The sequence below is a fragment of the Prunus persica genome, chromosome G2 (genome assembly GCF_000346465.2).
Source record: "Prunus persica cultivar Lovell chromosome G2, Prunus_persica_NCBIv2, whole genome shotgun sequence".
In the NCBI taxonomy this organism is placed as follows: domain Eukaryota; kingdom Viridiplantae; phylum Streptophyta; class Magnoliopsida; order Rosales; family Rosaceae; genus Prunus; species Prunus persica.
This window is the reverse complement of record NC_034010.1, coordinates 13,353,695-13,370,792: the sequence shown is the minus strand read 5'-3', so window position 1 is coordinate 13,370,792 and position 17,098 is coordinate 13,353,695. Positions and strand designations below refer to the sequence as shown.

Genomic DNA, 17,098 nt, shown 5'->3' with positions numbered 1-17,098 from the left:
TGGCCATTTTGAGTTTGGGAGGAGTAAACTGGGATTTGACTGAAGTTTCAGGAGGCATTGGTATAATTAAGCCTTAGGCCCAAACCTCAGGTGGGCACCTAAAACTCTGGTAAAAATGTAAAGGGTTTTTAACTGTAGACATCCTTGAATTTTGCACCCAGTTGCAATTGGGTCCGTGAACTTTTTTTGAGGCAATTACATCATTTAGCTTGACAAGTAGTTCCAATTGGGTCATGCCGTAACAGAATCCGTCAAGTTTGATCGTGTGAATGTCACGTGCTCTTGTTGTGAGGGGTATATTAGAGTTTTCACGATGACTAGCTACATGTCTACAAACCTGTTCATAAATCTCATAAAGTCCAAGATAGTGTATGTGTGAGAGGGAGAGAGACAGTGTGAGCTTGTGTAAGAGTGAAAGAAAGTGTGGGAATGGCATCCACAACATCGACTCTTTCATGGAGTTCTTCCTCATTGCTTCAAAGCTTTGCTGCAAACACAAACAAAGCCTGTAAATTGTCAGATAGAAGAATAGGCTTGGTGGTTTTCACTCAAAAGAAAGCCAAGAAGGCTCAAACAGTAATTATAAGAAATGGGTTCTCTTCTAACACTTTGGTGTTTCTATCTTTTTACTAGAAAGCACAAAATTTGTGTGGTCTTTGCTCTGAGAATTCATAAAAGATGAACCCACCTCAATTTGAACCATATGGTTTGCTAAGCACAGTTGGGTTCAGTGAAATTTTGTCCAAGATTTTCCTTTTATTCAATTTTGTTCTTAATCATTCACAAAAAATCATTCTGCTGCTCAAAATGACGCTTTTACCCCTTATTTTGACGGACAAATTGACAAACTTGGATGGCAGAACTCAATTGGAACAAATTGTGAAGTTAAATGATGTAATTGCCTCCAAAAAAAAATATTCACGGATCCAATTACAACTGGAGACAAAATTCAGGGATGTCTACAGTTTTAAGAACCCAAATGTAAAATATGACCTGAAAAGTATTCTAAACAAACGGTGGAGATGAAGCCAAAACAGTCACGTCGGATCACATGATCCTCATCCACTAACAAATTAAATAATTATCCTTCTTAACCCTCACCCCCAAGTAATTAAAAAGTAATTAAAAATTTAATATAGTGTGCCCACTACCAAAAGCAGAGCGACCCCGAATCTTCCACTTCCAATTTTCATCCAATTCTGAAAACTCTTTGAGCGACCAAAAGCGAAAAAAGCAAAGAAATTCCAAGTCAAACTGGAACGATTTCTCATGCTCGTTGGCTCGAACCAGAAATTCTGAGAAGAAGAAGCAGCAGCAGCAGCAAGTTTGTGGTTCACGGATCGGAAAATCGGAGAAGAAAGAAGCGAAAGTCAGAAAGATCTTGTTTTTTTCTGCAATAAGATCGATTCTCTTCATGGACAATAATTTCATGGATTTGCAACAAAAGGTTCGAAATTCTTCTGAGAATTCTCACTTTCCATGGAATTCAATTTCCGTGTGGTGATATCTGTTTGTTATCCATTTGTACGAGTGTTGTTAAGGTTGTGATTGGATGTGTGTCACTAGGGTTAGGGTTTTCAAGCTCTTGCCATAATATTTATTCAATTATATATGAAATAGAAACCTGAGGGCTTCTAGTAGCTGTGAATTTCAAAATGCAATCCGGGAAGCATGAGAATTTCAATAAGCAATCCCCAGCTTCTAGATTACGTGCCCACAACCGACTCGAATCGGGTCCTGAACCGTATAGTGGTAGTAGGAGGGGTAATATACGGCGTGAGGCGGCTGATCACTCTATTAGGGGGACTTTGAGCCCTCACGAATTGCAACAGGATGTGGGTGTGAGTCAAAGGACTGATTATATTGATAGGAGGGACTATGGTTGGCATTTGGGTGGTGGTAGGACTGATCGGGTGAGGCAGAGGTCAAGATCGGCGTCACCAGTGCAACCTTTTGGCAACATGCGGAAAAGGCCGCATTTTGATGAAGGGGTTGGGGTTTTGCGTAGGAATTATTCGCCGCCGCCACAGGTACCAGTTCGTTTGGAGTTACCACGCAGACAAGAATTGGCTGAGCCTGGAACATATAATGCAACTGATGATTTGAATAGTAGACGAGTTTACGGGTCTGACCATAATGATTCTAGAATCAGTAAAGAAGAATTAAATGAAATCGGATTGTCAGCTGGTGATAAACATGGGACGTTGAGTCAAAAATCAGTGCATATGGAAGATGGTACGGTAAGGGGATCAAAATCTGTCCTTACCGAAGATAACACTGTACTAGGAACATATTGGCCTCCTCCAGACCCGTATCCTGTGATAACTCCTGGGGAGAGTGGTGCCCACTTGCCATCATCATCACGAAGCATGAATATACGCCATTTTGAGCAAGAAAGACTTCATTATCTGGATCCTGTTGCTTTGGATAGATTACCGGTGACGAAATCCTACAAGGGAGAGAACCCCATTTTTCCTTCAAGGGATGGTGTGCACCCCATGATGTCAGGTGCTCATTCGGAGGATTTCCTTGCTAGCTCCTCCACGGGCATAAGGAATGAATTTCAGGAATCTTATCGGGGTGGCATGCACTTGCCTTCTTTGGATGAATTTTCAAGTAGCAGCCGGAAACTTACAGATTCCTTGAGCATCAATGCATTTAAGCAAAGGCCACTAGCCAATTCTTCTAGAGACCCTGATTCTGGCAAGAGGAATCTTTCATTTTACCAGAGATGTAGTCCTACTAGAGGTGAGCATGATGATTATTTTCGCACCAAATCAAGGGGAATGGCAGTTGATGATCGTGGATATCCATCTGATGACTTACACAAAATGATGCATCCACGAGCACCACTAAACGTTGATCATACTCAAATGGTTTATAATCATGGAAATTTTTCAAGACCTAGTATTATGAACCCTGCTATGGACAGATTAGATAATACTGAGGATTCTTCTGGAAACTCAAGAAAGGGCATTATGCTGAATAATTCTACATTGCAAAGGCAATCATTATCAGACTACCCTGATAGAAGCAGGATATCAGAGGCATCAAAACATGGTGGGGAATATTTGGGTTCTGGATGCACTCATGACGACTTTGGAAGGAGAATGTCACAAGATTATGAAATATGCCATTTTGGTGCGTCACAGGATTGTCAGATCTCACACCTGAAAGCAGATTATGGTTTGGAAAGAGATGTGAGTATGAAGTATCAGGACAGGCTGTCTCCTCTGCCTACATTTGATTCAGAAATGCGTAGACATACTATTGGAATGCAGATTAGGAGAGAGGAGCTTGGAATATATGAACCATCAGATAGGGTGCTCAAAAGAAACTATGTTATTGGAGAAGATACAAGTACACATAATCCTAGAACATTTATGTCGGATAAGTGGAGGTCTAGAGAATTCCAGGATTTATATGATAGTGGTGAAGAGTGGAATGATGGAGATGTAGGCAATTTGTATACATCTGCTTCAGCTGGATTTGACCATAATAGATACAGTAAGGCTGAGAGGGGGTTTGTTGGGCGAAACTGTCATGATGAATATGCATCCGATGATTGGTTGCCATCTCAACGCTCTTTGGCACAAGCACAAAGGCATTCAGTCAGATTTTATAAACATGGTGATCGGTATTTAAAGGGTCATCGAAAACCTGGTTCATTAAGTAGACATAAGTTGAACCACACTGATATAAAAAGTGGTGTTCACAAACAGAACAGAGTTTGGAAAAGAAATGATAATTATCTAGAAGATGTCCATGCAGATGATGGTAATGATGCTGATCCATCAGAAAATGGGATGAGCTCTACAGGTCCTGAGCCATCCGAGGATTCTGAGGAGTTTATGCAAATGGTACATGAAGCCTTTTTAAAGTACTCTAAAAAGCTAAATATGAACACGGCTGTCCAGAGAAGATACAAGGAACAAGGAAAGGCTGGTACTTTGTTCTGCATCGTATGTGGCCGAAGGTCTGTTTTCTTTTCTATCATATTCTTTTCCAGTGGGGCTCCAGTTATGATCTTTTCATTCAGGAAACTTTAAGTATTACTACTATGCAGTAACTCTAAGCTTTTATTACTAGGGTTTTCTTTAGGATTTTTACATGACCAATAATTTGATTTTGTTATATAGTTTTCTGGTTAATGTTTAGAGGTGGGTGGTGAATTGGAATCAATTCAGTGTAGGAAGGCATGAATCTCTGGTGAGCTCCACAAATGTGGGTGAAGCCATAAAAGTTACGCCAGGATGCTAGTTCAAGTTGCTTTTTATGACATTTAAATTTCGTGAAAATTATGTGGTTTTTGATTTGTTCCATGTTGGTCGTGGGGCAAACGCCTACTAATAGAGAATGGTGCTTTTGGAGTTGTTCATTCACCAATCATGGTTGAAATTTTAAGTAACCTGGCTTTCTTAGTGGGAATGACAGACACCATTTGATAAAACAAGGGTCATCGTCCAGCGGAAAATCATATAAAGGTGGATAAGAAATACAAAAGAAGGATTTGCAATGGAAGTTGGAGAGATGGGTTCTGTTGGAATACACTGTGCATCAGTAGGTGCAAAGTTCCCACAATGATCTAAGAAGTCAGTGACATTGACATCAACCATTTGGTTTACTGGCTGAGAGGTGATAAGCAAGTTTGGATACATCCTTGTGCAAATTATGCTGCTTACTGTTTAGAATTCTTTACCAAACCCAGGAGATCGCTGAATGACTTTTAGAAAAGAAGATTAGAACCCAAATTAGAAATTTTATATAAAAAAAATTTGTAAAGCTTCAAGGGTGAAATTAAGAAAGCAATCATTGGACAAAGTCTTATCAAGTGTTAGACAGGGCATTGGTTTGTTTTGTTACTGCTCCAAGGTTGATGTGTGCTTTGTACTTTTATGAGGATATCTTCTGTGTCAGACTTGTCTTAAATTTGATTCAAGTCTATCCCAAGCCTTATCTTATGAGGTTGTGGTAGTTTGTTGCTGATCTAAATATCGGATCTTATGAACGTGTTTTACTTGATATGAGGTAATCGAGCTTTGTGGCAAATGAGAGACGAGATGATTAATTTAAATCAAACAAGGCTGTAACAGTTGAGGATCTTCAAAAAGTTTCTGGTTTTTGTTTTCACTATTTATTTATCCTTGGTGAAGATATCAAAGTCTTTTTTTAAAATTTCCTTTTTTATTATTTGTATATATGATACTTGTTAGGGCATGGAATTTGAATATGGTATCGATTAGCATGTTTAAATGGGATACCGTTGATGTTTCTGCCTTCCGCTTATTTGGGTAGAAGTTATACTCACAAGTAATATGTCATTTTTCATTTGTTTATTTATCTATGCTGTTACAGCTTCTCAAAGGAGTTCATGGACACTCGACGTTTGGTAACACATGCATTTATGTCTCACAAAGTTGGTTTGAGGGCACAGCACTTGGGTCTTCTCAAAGCAGTTTGTGTTCTGTTGGGGTGGAGTACTGTTGTTCCTTCTGACACTGTCACATGGGTTCCCCATATCTTGCCCAAGGCAGAAGCTTTGGCTCAGAAGGAAGATTTGATCCTCTGGCCTCCAGTTATTATTGTCCACAATATTTCTATGTCAGACAACAATCCTCAAAATTGGAAGGTGGTTACCATTGAAGCGCTTGAGGCTTTTCTAAGAGGTGAGTGACTATGGTCTTAAAAATCCCAATGGTGAAAATTTCCAGATGTACTAAGGCTATCAAATGCTTGAGCATAAAGTTGATAGGAAAAGCATTATAAAAGTGAAGTGAAACTAGAAAAGAAGAATGAACTGTATCATATGTTCTATCAGCTAAAATTGTTAGCATGTAGCATCTGAATCAGTGACAATATTCGGGTTATCATATCAAGATGCCTTTTGCGTTCGTAGATTTTTGAATTACTTGGAGCTAGGATTACAATTATCTGATTTGAATATTTTGGGTTCTCCTTGAAATGGCAGGTAAAGGTTTAATCAAAGGAAGAATCAAGATGTGCCTGGGGAAGCCTGCTGACCAGAGTATGTTGGTGGTGAAGTTCTTAGGAACTTTTACTGGACTGGGGGATGCAGAGAGGATTCATAAGCATTTTGCGGAGCATAAGCGTGGGAGAGTAGATTTTGAGCAAGCAACGTCCTCCAATGGAGAAATCAGAGAGGCAGGAATGCAGGGAGACAACGTGGAGGAGCAAATTCTATATGGGTATATGGGGATTGTGGAGGACTTGGATAAAGTAGATTTCCATACCAGGAACTGGACTGTGATAAAGAGCAAGAAGGAGATTCAGGACCTGGCCGATGCTCCCGTCAAACCTGATGAGAGGTAGCTCATAGCTGTGCACAAACACTAATTCAAGGAGGTTTAGTTGTACTTTCCTCAAAAGATACTCGAAAGAGAACAGAACAGAAATTATCATGTATAAGAACTGAAGTCACATCTAGCTTTTATTATTAGTGCAAATACTCTCTATTCTGAACTCATGGAAAGCCTTATATTTTTGCGCGTCATATAAGACGTGGTACCTTCCATTATATAAAAAAGCTAATTAACCCCGTTTATGTTGTAATTTGTAGTCGTGTTTGTAAAAGGCCAAGTTGGCTGAACTCCATTATTGAGGCTGCCTTTCCTGTGTTGGACTAGTTTCATGAATGAAATGCCGTTTGGATTCTATAATAATAAACAATTTTAAAAATTTGCCTTCCATTATTTGAATGGAAGGAAATGCCAACTGAAGGATCACAATCTAACACAAAAGATTAAACACAACTTTTAAAATGCGTGACGCTGCAGATGGATTTTTTATGATCCAAGGAGGTTTGCCTTTTGTTAAATTTAAATTTTGGTGATTTTGTTTTTGTTCCTGTGGAAGTAGATTATAGTTTTGTTTGTAACAGACGGGTGACGATTTCCACACTCCTATCTTGTGCACTTGCACACTCGTTTTTTTGTTTCTTTGTTTTTTGTTTTTAATGTTTTGATAAAAGAAGAGTGTAGGTGCCAATGGAATCTAGTTCAGTGGAAAAAGATCTTTGATTTGCATATCAGTTGTCTCAGGTTCGAACCCCAATGACACCTTAGTAGTGTGTGTGTGGCTACCCCTTATATTTTGGACTATCACTTGTATTAAGAAGAAGAAGAAAAAAAGTGTAGGCAATAAAAACAAGGGAAGTGCGAAGTGTGAGTGCAAAAAATGGCCTCCCCAAGATGCAAATTACACTTATCTTTGAAACTGCAAATTCAGAATGGTTGTTTATATATGAATCTGAAACATATACTCAAGCAAGAATAATCTTAATATATCGACAGTCTTGACAACAAAACATGCTTACATTACCAGGTTGTTTAGCAAGCGATGTCAACATCCTTGTGTTCCGGATTTAACGTTAGAAAAGATTTAATGCATTTCTAACATTAAATTTGTACACAACGGGTAAGACTGAAGGACTTTTATATGAAAACATAAAATGTTGGTTATAATTCAAAGTAACACTAAACACACACATAAACTTCTGTGGTTGAATGTCTCTTTCAATGCCTCACAGAAAGATCCACTCCAACATTGTTATCCTTTTTCTCTGGTGAAATTTGTGCCTTGTCGTGCGCTCAAAATGCGTCTGTTTTGACCACTAGCCTCTCAATAATGATATTTTTGGGAAGCCTAATCACTTCCATCCAGCAATGTGCTGCCTCTCTGATTTGTAAGCAAATCTCACTTCATTTTTCAACATATATCAGTATTTTCGAGAACAAATACAATTGGAGCTGTGAAAAATCTACAAAACTTTGACAGATAGTAAAACCAGTATGCTTCCTCATCTCCTTTGGAAGTTGAGATACTTGATGCCGTAGGCAAAGACGAACAAGAATAGGAGCACGAAACCAATATGGGCAACAACAACGGCTCCAAGGAAGTCATATTCAAAGCCTAATCTCCTCTTAAGGTAAGTCTGCACTGACATGCGAGCTTGTCCTGGAACTTCAACTAATGAAGTTTTGTCTCCCACTTGGGAAGTCACAAGTCCATAGATTGTCCAAGCCACCGGAGAACCCCAGTAGTACCATCTCCACCATATTGGTATTTGCTGAAAAAATGAGCAAGTATAAAATGCCATAATTTGTTTTTAAATAACTACTTAAAGTCATTAAATGGGGAGGCTGTCCTCCTTTCTCTTCACTAAAATCATTTGCTCCATAAAACATGAGGAATATTATCATGCCACTATATAGACTTATGACTCTAATCATTAGCTCCATCAAAGTTAGATCTGATTCTAATCATGGCAGCTTTCCTAAAGACCAATTTTGTCAGAGGCTTGCTAGTGCTGAGTTTTAAGTCACACAAAAATGATTAGCATTGTTGTATATGATTGCTTTGTAATGAGAAAATCTTCTTAACATGTTAATAATCTCTTGTTAATTTGTGGACTAGTTAACTCAAAGATTTGCAATTCATAGTTTGTATGTGTGCCTACGGACTACAGATACTTACTGTCCTAGGGATGAGGAAACCAGAGAAGAGATTCCAGAAGCTTAGGAAAAAGGACATCACAATGGCCGCAATTTGGTGGCCTGGCGTGAGAGCTACAAGCATCATGCCATACAATGTGAAGTAGATAAAGCACATCAATATGAAGTAGTAGAACCAAAAAAACTTGTCAACTCTCCAAGGGAAGCCGATCATTGAATAAAGGATGAGACTATACATCAGAGTTTGGACGGCAACGTAAATTGTCTCAATTGCCACCTGCAGGGCATAAGATTTTTAATATACTGAGATATGCAGACTTGGCTCTATGACAAAAGTTGTTGCTTTGAATTTACTCTTGCATCATATTTTCCTACTTGGCTTAATATCAAGGTTTCGGCTTGTTTTACCTGGGCAAATGCATAAGGCAACGCAGAGTACATCCCTGCTGCTCTTTCGCGGTAGAATACTGTTCTTTCAATTGCCACAACAGGCTGCACTGAGGCAGTGTTGGTGGCTCCCAGGAAGATAATGGCAGAATACATGGCTCCCATCAGATTGAGTAGGTCTTGTTCCTTGTGTCTATTAAGATAAAATTTTCCAATAAACTTTAGAATCATGTAACAGTACAAAATCAAAGATTAGTGTACTTGATTGTAGAGGCTGGTAAGATGAACAGAGGTGCATGACATGATTTCCTAATGAGATAGATAGAACTTATAATTGTATTGTATATATGCAGAGTTCTATGGTGTAACAAGATAATGAGGTTAATAGCTTTTCTTATTTTCTCTCTTTTGTCTTTTTTCTTTCAGTCATGCAATATCAACCAGTAAAAATTCAGAATAATGCGCCAGCAAGTGAGGCTATACCAATTAGGGTTGCATGCTTAATCCTATTACGGATAAGTAAGCCGTGACCATCATGCTTATTTTAATAAAATATCTTGACAAGAGCAGAAAAATAAAAGACCTTATGACTTACGTTTTTTCTCCTTTGTTCCAGAAAATAAGTCCGAAAATAGTACCGACAACTATGCTCAAAAAGAGCCGGATGGCATTGTATGGCGGGTTCCTCCAGTATGACCAATGTTGTTTCCAGAAGCAAGCTTTGCATTGAGTAAGAAAAGACTGAGAGTATTTAGTAGGGAAGTGAAGGTCTTTGGATCCTGGGACTGGAGTGCTTAGCTCTTCAATAAGTTCGTGATTCTTCCTGGGAAGGAGGAAGCAAATGATATAAACTTTGAGTTAGCCTATTACTAAAGAATGGTTAGCAAAATGCAGCACAACGATGCAAGTGACGATTAAGGGCCTAAATGTCCCACTTACTTATAAAGTTCAGACTTCTGATATATATCAGCAAAGTCCACATTGAGTTGTGTCTCAACTGTAGGAGAACTAATTTCCAACATCCATGTTGCAGGATTGTAACCATCTCTGATCTCAGTAATTCCTGGAATAGCCTGCGGGAGGTTAAAGAAATTTGTTTGACATTTTGTTTGACTGAAAGTACTGGGAATTATAACACATCAGTTTCTAATGACCATGTAACAAGTGATACTCACTTCAAAATATTCTATCAGCCTTTGAGAACAGTGGCCAAGGGGTCCGGCATAAATAACTTGTCCACCTCTCTTCATCAGAAGTAGCTGTGAGAAAAATGATCAAAGTGAATTAAAGAAAATGGCTAACAACAATTACAAATAGAAGATTTTGTTACGAATTTCTGACTATGAGAAATGACAGATACCTCATCAAAGGCTTCAAAAATGTCTATGCTTGGCTGATGAATAGTGCAGACAAGAGTCCTCCCTGTATCCACAGTATTTCTCACTGTACGCATGACGATTGCAGCAGCCCTTGCATCAAGACCTGATGTTGGCTCATCCATGAAGATTATAGAGGGGTTCGCAACCAACTCTACAGCTACGGTTAATCTCTTTCTCTGTTCTGTTGACAGACCATTTATTCCAGGAAGGCCTACTAAGGAATTCCTCAGTGGGTGTAGCTCAACCAAATCCATGACTTCCTCCACAAACATCTAGATATCAGAAGGGGGAAAAAGTATGATAAATACAATATGACAAACCCATGACTTGTTGATATAGCAACAACTAATCTGAACACAATCAGTATTTATGAGGCAATCCCTATATCCCTATATATCTGTGTATGTAACACTTTATGGGAGACCCAAGACTGCATTTGGTACCAGACACTTTCAAAAAAAAAAAAAAAAAATACAAAGTAAAGTTTGTGTCAAAAGATGATGCCTGTCGTGTTTCCTTTGTAATCTCCTTAGCAAGGCGCATCCAGGCAGAGTACAGAAGAGATTCATAAACAGTTACATTTGGAGAATGGATATCATTTTGTTCACAATAACCGCTAACTCGGGCAAAAGTTGCTTGGTTCTTTGGGTAACCAGAAATGCTGATACTTCCTTCAATATAACCACTAGTTTTCCTTCCTGCTAGCACATCCATTAAGGTAGTCTTTCCTGCACCACTTACACCAACCAATGCTGTTAGAATGCCAGGCCTAAAAACACCACTAACATCTCGTAACAATTGGAGGCGATCCTCTTCAATTCCTTGGCTCTTCATTTCCTGATGAATAACTCAAAACTTTCAGCATTTATTTCGGCAAATGGCCACACATATTGAAAATATCCTTCATTTGAGTTTTTTTTAAAAATTTATTTTTATAACTCTTATAAAGTTCATACAACATACTTCACAATGTTTGGCACAATTTTTTCCAACACTTAATTGTTAGTAACATATAGTACTTGACATTCCATCTACAGCTTATACAAACAAAAACAGAGATTTCAAAATTAATAAATTTTAGTTACAGTGCATTGCTAAGTTAAAAGGGTAGTTGTCTGGCTCCCATTTTTCAGTGTTTTAAAGTATATATTTATTAAATCACTTTAGTTGTTTTCTTTAAAAGCAAGGAGCTTTAAAATTTTATCATATGGTAATGCTGCATGTTGTATAAGGACGCATAGAGGACTTACAGCAGGCATATCAACATAGTAGTTCACATGATCAAATGCAAGTGATAAAGGCTGAAAGTGCAGGACCATTCCTCGTTTCTTAGGTTTCTTCACGACCATATCGATACCTGTTATTCACATAGTATCATCATTAGCAAGCTTCCTTTACCTCCTTTTTAAAAGCAATGTACAACTCTAGATCTTGAACCTTCCGACAATGGGGCAGTGGATGCTGAACTCATTTCTGTGCCTCCCATTATATCTAACATTGACTGGTTTTTACTTCTATGCTTGTCATCATCCTCCAGAATAATGGATTTAGAATCTCCAAAAGCTACATATAGTTTTGAAAACATTATTGGACTCAAAATCTTAATCACATAACTGAAATAATGATTATTATGAGAAATTATAGCTTACGGTTCAGATAAGTCAGTGCTGCAATAAACAAGATGTTGAAAAGCAGTGAAAAGCCAAGGAGTGCCCCTATGCATATCCAATACCAGTATTCTTCTGTAAACATGCCTCTGGTCTTTAGAAGAGCCTTTCCAACTGTAGGTTCAGAGATTCTTGGGTCAATATTGGGCTGTAACAGAGAAAACGTATTCTGTCAGTCCAATTATAAGAATAGCTGTGGCCTCCAAAAGGCAGCCTCCTCTGCAAACCACCTAAAAAGAAAAGCTTTCAAAGGAAACAAATTGATAGACAATATGAAGGAGATCTTACTGCACTCCATCTTTTGTCAAGAAATTCATTGATGACAATGGCATTTTGTCCATACATCATGGGAGAAATATAGTAGCCCCATATCATCCACGGTTCAATGTCATCTGCACGAAAGGACTAATTAAATTCTTACATCTCCTTCAAAGTAAAATGGATAACAAGTTAAGAATGTGTGGGATTGTAGCTGCTTGAGTCATTAACTCTATAGATAGCACAAAGACTAAAACAATGAACCTTTGGCAACAATGAATCCACCAAGGACAAAAACCAATAGCAGCGTGAAGGTGCCAAGTGTGCTTGCAACTATTTGTGTTCTTCCAAGAGCTGCAATGAAACGGAACAGAGATAGGGCCATCTGATGCACACTGAATAACGCCAATAGCTGGCAGAAAAACCTGCGTAAGTTTGAAATGTGCTACTGATCATAATTTAAAGAATTTGTTATCACTTGTAGGTGTTATGAACAGAATTCTATGCACATGATGGTTACACATTCAGGCACATACCTACTAGCTGCAGGAGCAAAACCGATAGTGTAATACGTGAGTATGATCCATATTCCTGATTCTATCAATGATACAGGAATCCTGAGAACCGAAATTGGCAAGCAGAAAGCCCATGCTGGATGTAACAAGAGATCTCTCTGTTTGAAAAATACAGGGAGCCTGAATATAGTCATTGCAAGCTCTGTCATCCCATTGAACATTACATTTATCAGACTGAAAAATAGTGCACCATAAAATTTCCCACCATCTTCTAATCTGCCGTGCTTCATTTCTGTTCTCCAAAATATAGTCATGGAAATTATTGACATGATTGTGATCTGTGTTGTCTTGAATACATATAGAGGGGAGTTGCGCTTCATCAATAGCCACTCTCTTGCAAAGCATGCCTTGAAGAGTTCCCAGTTTGAGATTCCATACATTTTTTTCGATAATGCTGCAGGATGAGTTTTAGATCTGTCATAGGGATTTCCAAGTTCTTCAGACAGGTTTTGGCCAATGTGGAAGTTTTTGAAATAATCCGAAAATTCCAATGCACTAATATATCGGTATGGTATGTTCTTTTTAAACCAGTATTGTTCTTGGTCCTTTGTAGAAATAACCTCTTGCAGGAAGTCTGCCACTCCTTTCCTTTCTGGACATTTGAAACCTACACTCTCAAAAAATTCTAGTGCATTCTCTCGTGGACCTTGGTAGACAATATGACCCTCCGAAACTAAGATAATGTTATCAAAGAGTTCAAAGGTTTCAGGTGCAGGTTGCAGAAGAGAAATTATCATGGTGACATCCATTATATGAACCATCTGCCTCATAAACCGGATGATTTGGAACGTGGTTGAACTGTCTAAACCAGTAGATATTTCATCCATGAAAAAAGCTTTTGCTGGTCCAACCAGCATTTCTCCTGCATTCATCAGGACCAAGTTCTTATCAGGATTGAGCATTTTGTTAATAGAAAAGTTGTCATGGTGGCATAGTTAACTAATAGAACTATGTCAGATAAGTATTTTTCTCTTGCTTTTTGAGTATTTTAAATACACCTGTAGTAAGACGCTTCTTTTGTCCACCAGATATGCCCCTTCTCATCTCATCACCCACTAAAACATCAGCACATATATCTAATCCAAGTATCTGTTACAGTTTTTTAATTAGTTACAGTTGTAAGACTTGGTATGTAGTTAGTTGGAAAATAAATAACCAACAAGAATGCAACAAACCTTCAGAACATAGTCTGTCACTAAACTGGTTTCGTGTCCTGCCAGAGCTGTGGCTTTCATGAATGCATCTATCTCAGGATCCGGTGTGATTCCTGATTCTTTTTCTCGTCTAGATAATTCCGCCAGTAGCTCGTATCTGGTTCCAACCCCCAAGCATCTTCCTGAAAAATTCAATGTTTCTCTGACTGTCATCTCACCATGGTGCAGATCATGCTGGCTGATATAAGCGCATGTTCTTTGAGGAACAAACTCTGAAAATTCATGACCACAGTAAGTGACTCTTCCGGATACCTGTTATGAATTTTATCAGTGTCCAATCAGAATTTCAAGATTTACAGAAATAGTTTGTGCAATCTTCTTGAAAAGAGTTTCTAAGGCTGATAGCAATTTCCAGATCTGCGATTACAATTTTTATGAACCGGTCAACCTTTCAAAGAAACAAATGGAAAATGTATTAAATAAGATGACATTGGAGTTAACAAAAATCATTAACATTTTAGTAACATCTTAGCATCTGCTACATGTTGCATGATGAACAATTGGACTGAGGGTGAACGAAGTTTAACATGACATGACATCAATATTTGAAAGACATTGTTAGTGTTCAAAAGAAGGAGATGCCGCACCCTTAGATCGTTATCCGTCTGGCCAGCAAGTGCCTGAAGAAATGTTGTCTTCCCTGATCCCGGAGGTCCCAGAAGCAGTGTCATTCTGGAAAACGCTAACAAAATCAGTGAAATGCATACTCAATCCATCTAGTACATTTTAAATCAGAATCACAACAGAAAAGTTATCCTATTAGAGAACATCTGGGTTTCTGATTGACAATGTGTCTCTAGGAATCACTGAACAACCAAATTTAACTTGTAAACTGGGAAAAATAAACAACATGAGAAATCATGTGCATGCTTGCTTCATAAAATTAATTAGACATTACCTTGATGGCTTTACTATTCCACTCATGTCACAAAGTATCTTGACTACTCTTTTCTTTGACGGGAATAGCTTAACAAATCCAAGAATTCCCTATTCACATGAAAAACAAAATTGAAAAGAAGAATAAGTGTAAACAAAAGTCATCCATCGGTAGACACATAGATACATTAGGTTAAAGCCTCATCTCCATTGGAAGTATGAACTTTTACTATCATCCTATAGAGGCTGCTTATTTCATTTTATATTATTGAATATAATCAAACTACCCTTTCCAGATCGAAGAACGTCGAAATTGAAGCATGAAACTATGTACTGCTCTATCCTATCACATTTGATTAATGAAAATAAAAATAAAAATCCTGCATTTACTGTCTTACAGAGAAAAGGGGAAACAAGAATTACCCTCTATTTTGTAAGAGAAAAGAAATCCAGTCATAGTAAATTCAAATGAAACAGTACAGAAAAGCAGAAAACAGAACAAAGTACTTCTATGATGTTCCTGTAGGAATTCAGCAGAGTGGGAAGTGCTCTGGTTCCAATATATGCATCCCCTTCTACTGATAAATGCTCGAACCGGACTTCAATCTGTGGAATCTCAATCCGAACCCTGTTAATACAAAATCAAATATAAAATTGTAAAATCACCATATAAAAAATACTTACCACCACAAAATATTTGAAAAAACAAACAAATAATAATATCACCTATCAGTCCTTTCTCTAAGCCTTAGAAGAAATTTCTCATTGTCCTCTTCAGCAATCTTGAGTATATTTTCCATGAGGTGCTTCTTGTCCAGCCTTCCAAGATTGGTAACATCAATCTCTTCATAACCAACTTTTCCATCATCTAAAACCTGCTTAAGCATTCCTCTTCTTAATCTATCAAACGTAGGAAGCCTCTCTATTGCAGCCCACTTCAACTCCTCCTCATCATCATATGCTGACCTCCCACTGCGCTGAAACACATCCCCCTGCCCACTCCACAGTTCTCTGAAACTCGTCGAAGCCCAACTTCTCTTGCTCACTGATCCGTGAGTCCTCCTCCCACTGCTCACTGACCCCACAAGCTCATCTCCGGCCAATGCAGCCGCCATCTTTGATTCTTTATCACCCTTTTTAAAATTATATATTTCTCTTCACACAAGCATACTTCAAATCAAAAAGTTGAGGTGAAACTAGAGAAGGAAACAAATTCAAAAGAAACCCAACAAGTATTAGTTTGTAACAAATTTTAAAAAAAGCATGAAAATCTTGGAAGCAGCAAGCTCCAGAGGAATGTTGTGTCAAGAAAAGTTGCTGGTGGTTTTCTTCTGCATGGCTTGGTTTGGAGGAGTCTGAGGAGCATGGTTAACTTATGAGATATATGAGTCAGGAGGATATGGTGATGCTGACAAAGAGGAGAGAGTATTTAGTATTTACAGAGTTTGGGAACAGTTGAAAGCCAACTCCTTGGACATTTTTTTCACCATTTTTGCAAGATTCTATTTTCAAGACGTGGTTTTTCTAAGGATCTATGACTGCATAATAAGGACAAAGTAGATATTATATATGTAACTTGAGGTGGATATTTAGCTTTCTTATTACTTCTTTTGTTCCTTCCTACAATAAGTTGTCTTCAAAGAATTATGGAACAGAGGAAGAATCCCAGTGACCTATTTACAACTCTATATGGCCAGTGGCCCTCCCAAGGCAACATAAATGTTTAGTCTATTTTGAAAAGAGAAATATGACTAGATTAGCCGTACTTAAATAGTTGATTTTGACATGAGCCATTGCTGACCATTTAGTTTACTAAGTATCTAGTCTTTAAACTCTCCACTTTATTAGAGGAGATTCTTTTTAATTTTAATATATAAGCAATATTGGATAGAGAGAATTGAATACTTTGACATTTTATCCTTTTTATGATAAATTATCATACATTCAGCTCTTGATAGATATTTTATCTAGAAGAAATCATGTAACCAATTGACTTTAAAGAAGAGGTCGAATTGTAAAGGACCCACTAGTTTGGAGCAACTGTCTCTAGAAAAGATTTTGGGTTCGAGTCCTAGTATTCGTGTAGTGTGTGTGAGTTTAGTAGCTCCTCTCAATAAATAAATAAATAAGGTGTTAAAAAAGAAGAGGTCCAAGCAAGGGCGGACTCACATTGGGACAAGAGGGGTCGCACGACCCTTTGGAATGCTGAAAATTTGGCTGTGGACTCCATGAACGACCCCTAGTGTGCACACCAAATGCTCGACGAAAGTC

At 38.1% G+C, this 17,098-nt stretch overlaps 2 protein-coding genes across 2 annotated transcripts; one reads left to right on the top strand and one right to left on the bottom strand.

The window, feature by feature from the left end:
- LOC18787927 lies at window positions 1,103-6,635 on the top strand. The gene is made up of 3 exons (XM_020556959.1): window positions 1,103-3,976; window positions 5,356-5,666; window positions 5,969-6,635. Exons 1-3 carry the CDS (start codon window positions 1,656-1,658, stop codon window positions 6,328-6,330), a joined length of 2,994 nt encoding a protein of 997 aa, XP_020412548.1. The 5' UTR covers window positions 1,103-1,655; the 3' UTR covers window positions 6,331-6,635.
- On the bottom strand, window positions 7,277-16,473 carry LOC18787953 (pleiotropic drug resistance protein 2). The gene is made up of 20 exons (XM_020557897.1): window positions 15,554-16,473; window positions 15,335-15,455; window positions 14,850-14,938; window positions 14,539-14,623; window positions 13,913-14,203; window positions 13,736-13,826; window positions 12,699-13,599; window positions 12,427-12,587; window positions 12,193-12,296; window positions 11,887-12,052; window positions 11,675-11,800; window positions 11,488-11,594; window positions 10,742-11,074; window positions 10,219-10,509; window positions 10,034-10,117; window positions 9,798-9,931; window positions 9,454-9,681; window positions 8,880-9,051; window positions 8,494-8,748; window positions 7,277-8,086 (listed from the first exon to the last, which is right to left on the bottom strand). Exons 1-20 carry the CDS (start codon window positions 15,940-15,942, stop codon window positions 7,817-7,819), a joined length of 4,398 nt encoding a protein of 1,465 aa, XP_020413486.1. The 5' UTR covers window positions 15,943-16,473; the 3' UTR covers window positions 7,277-7,816.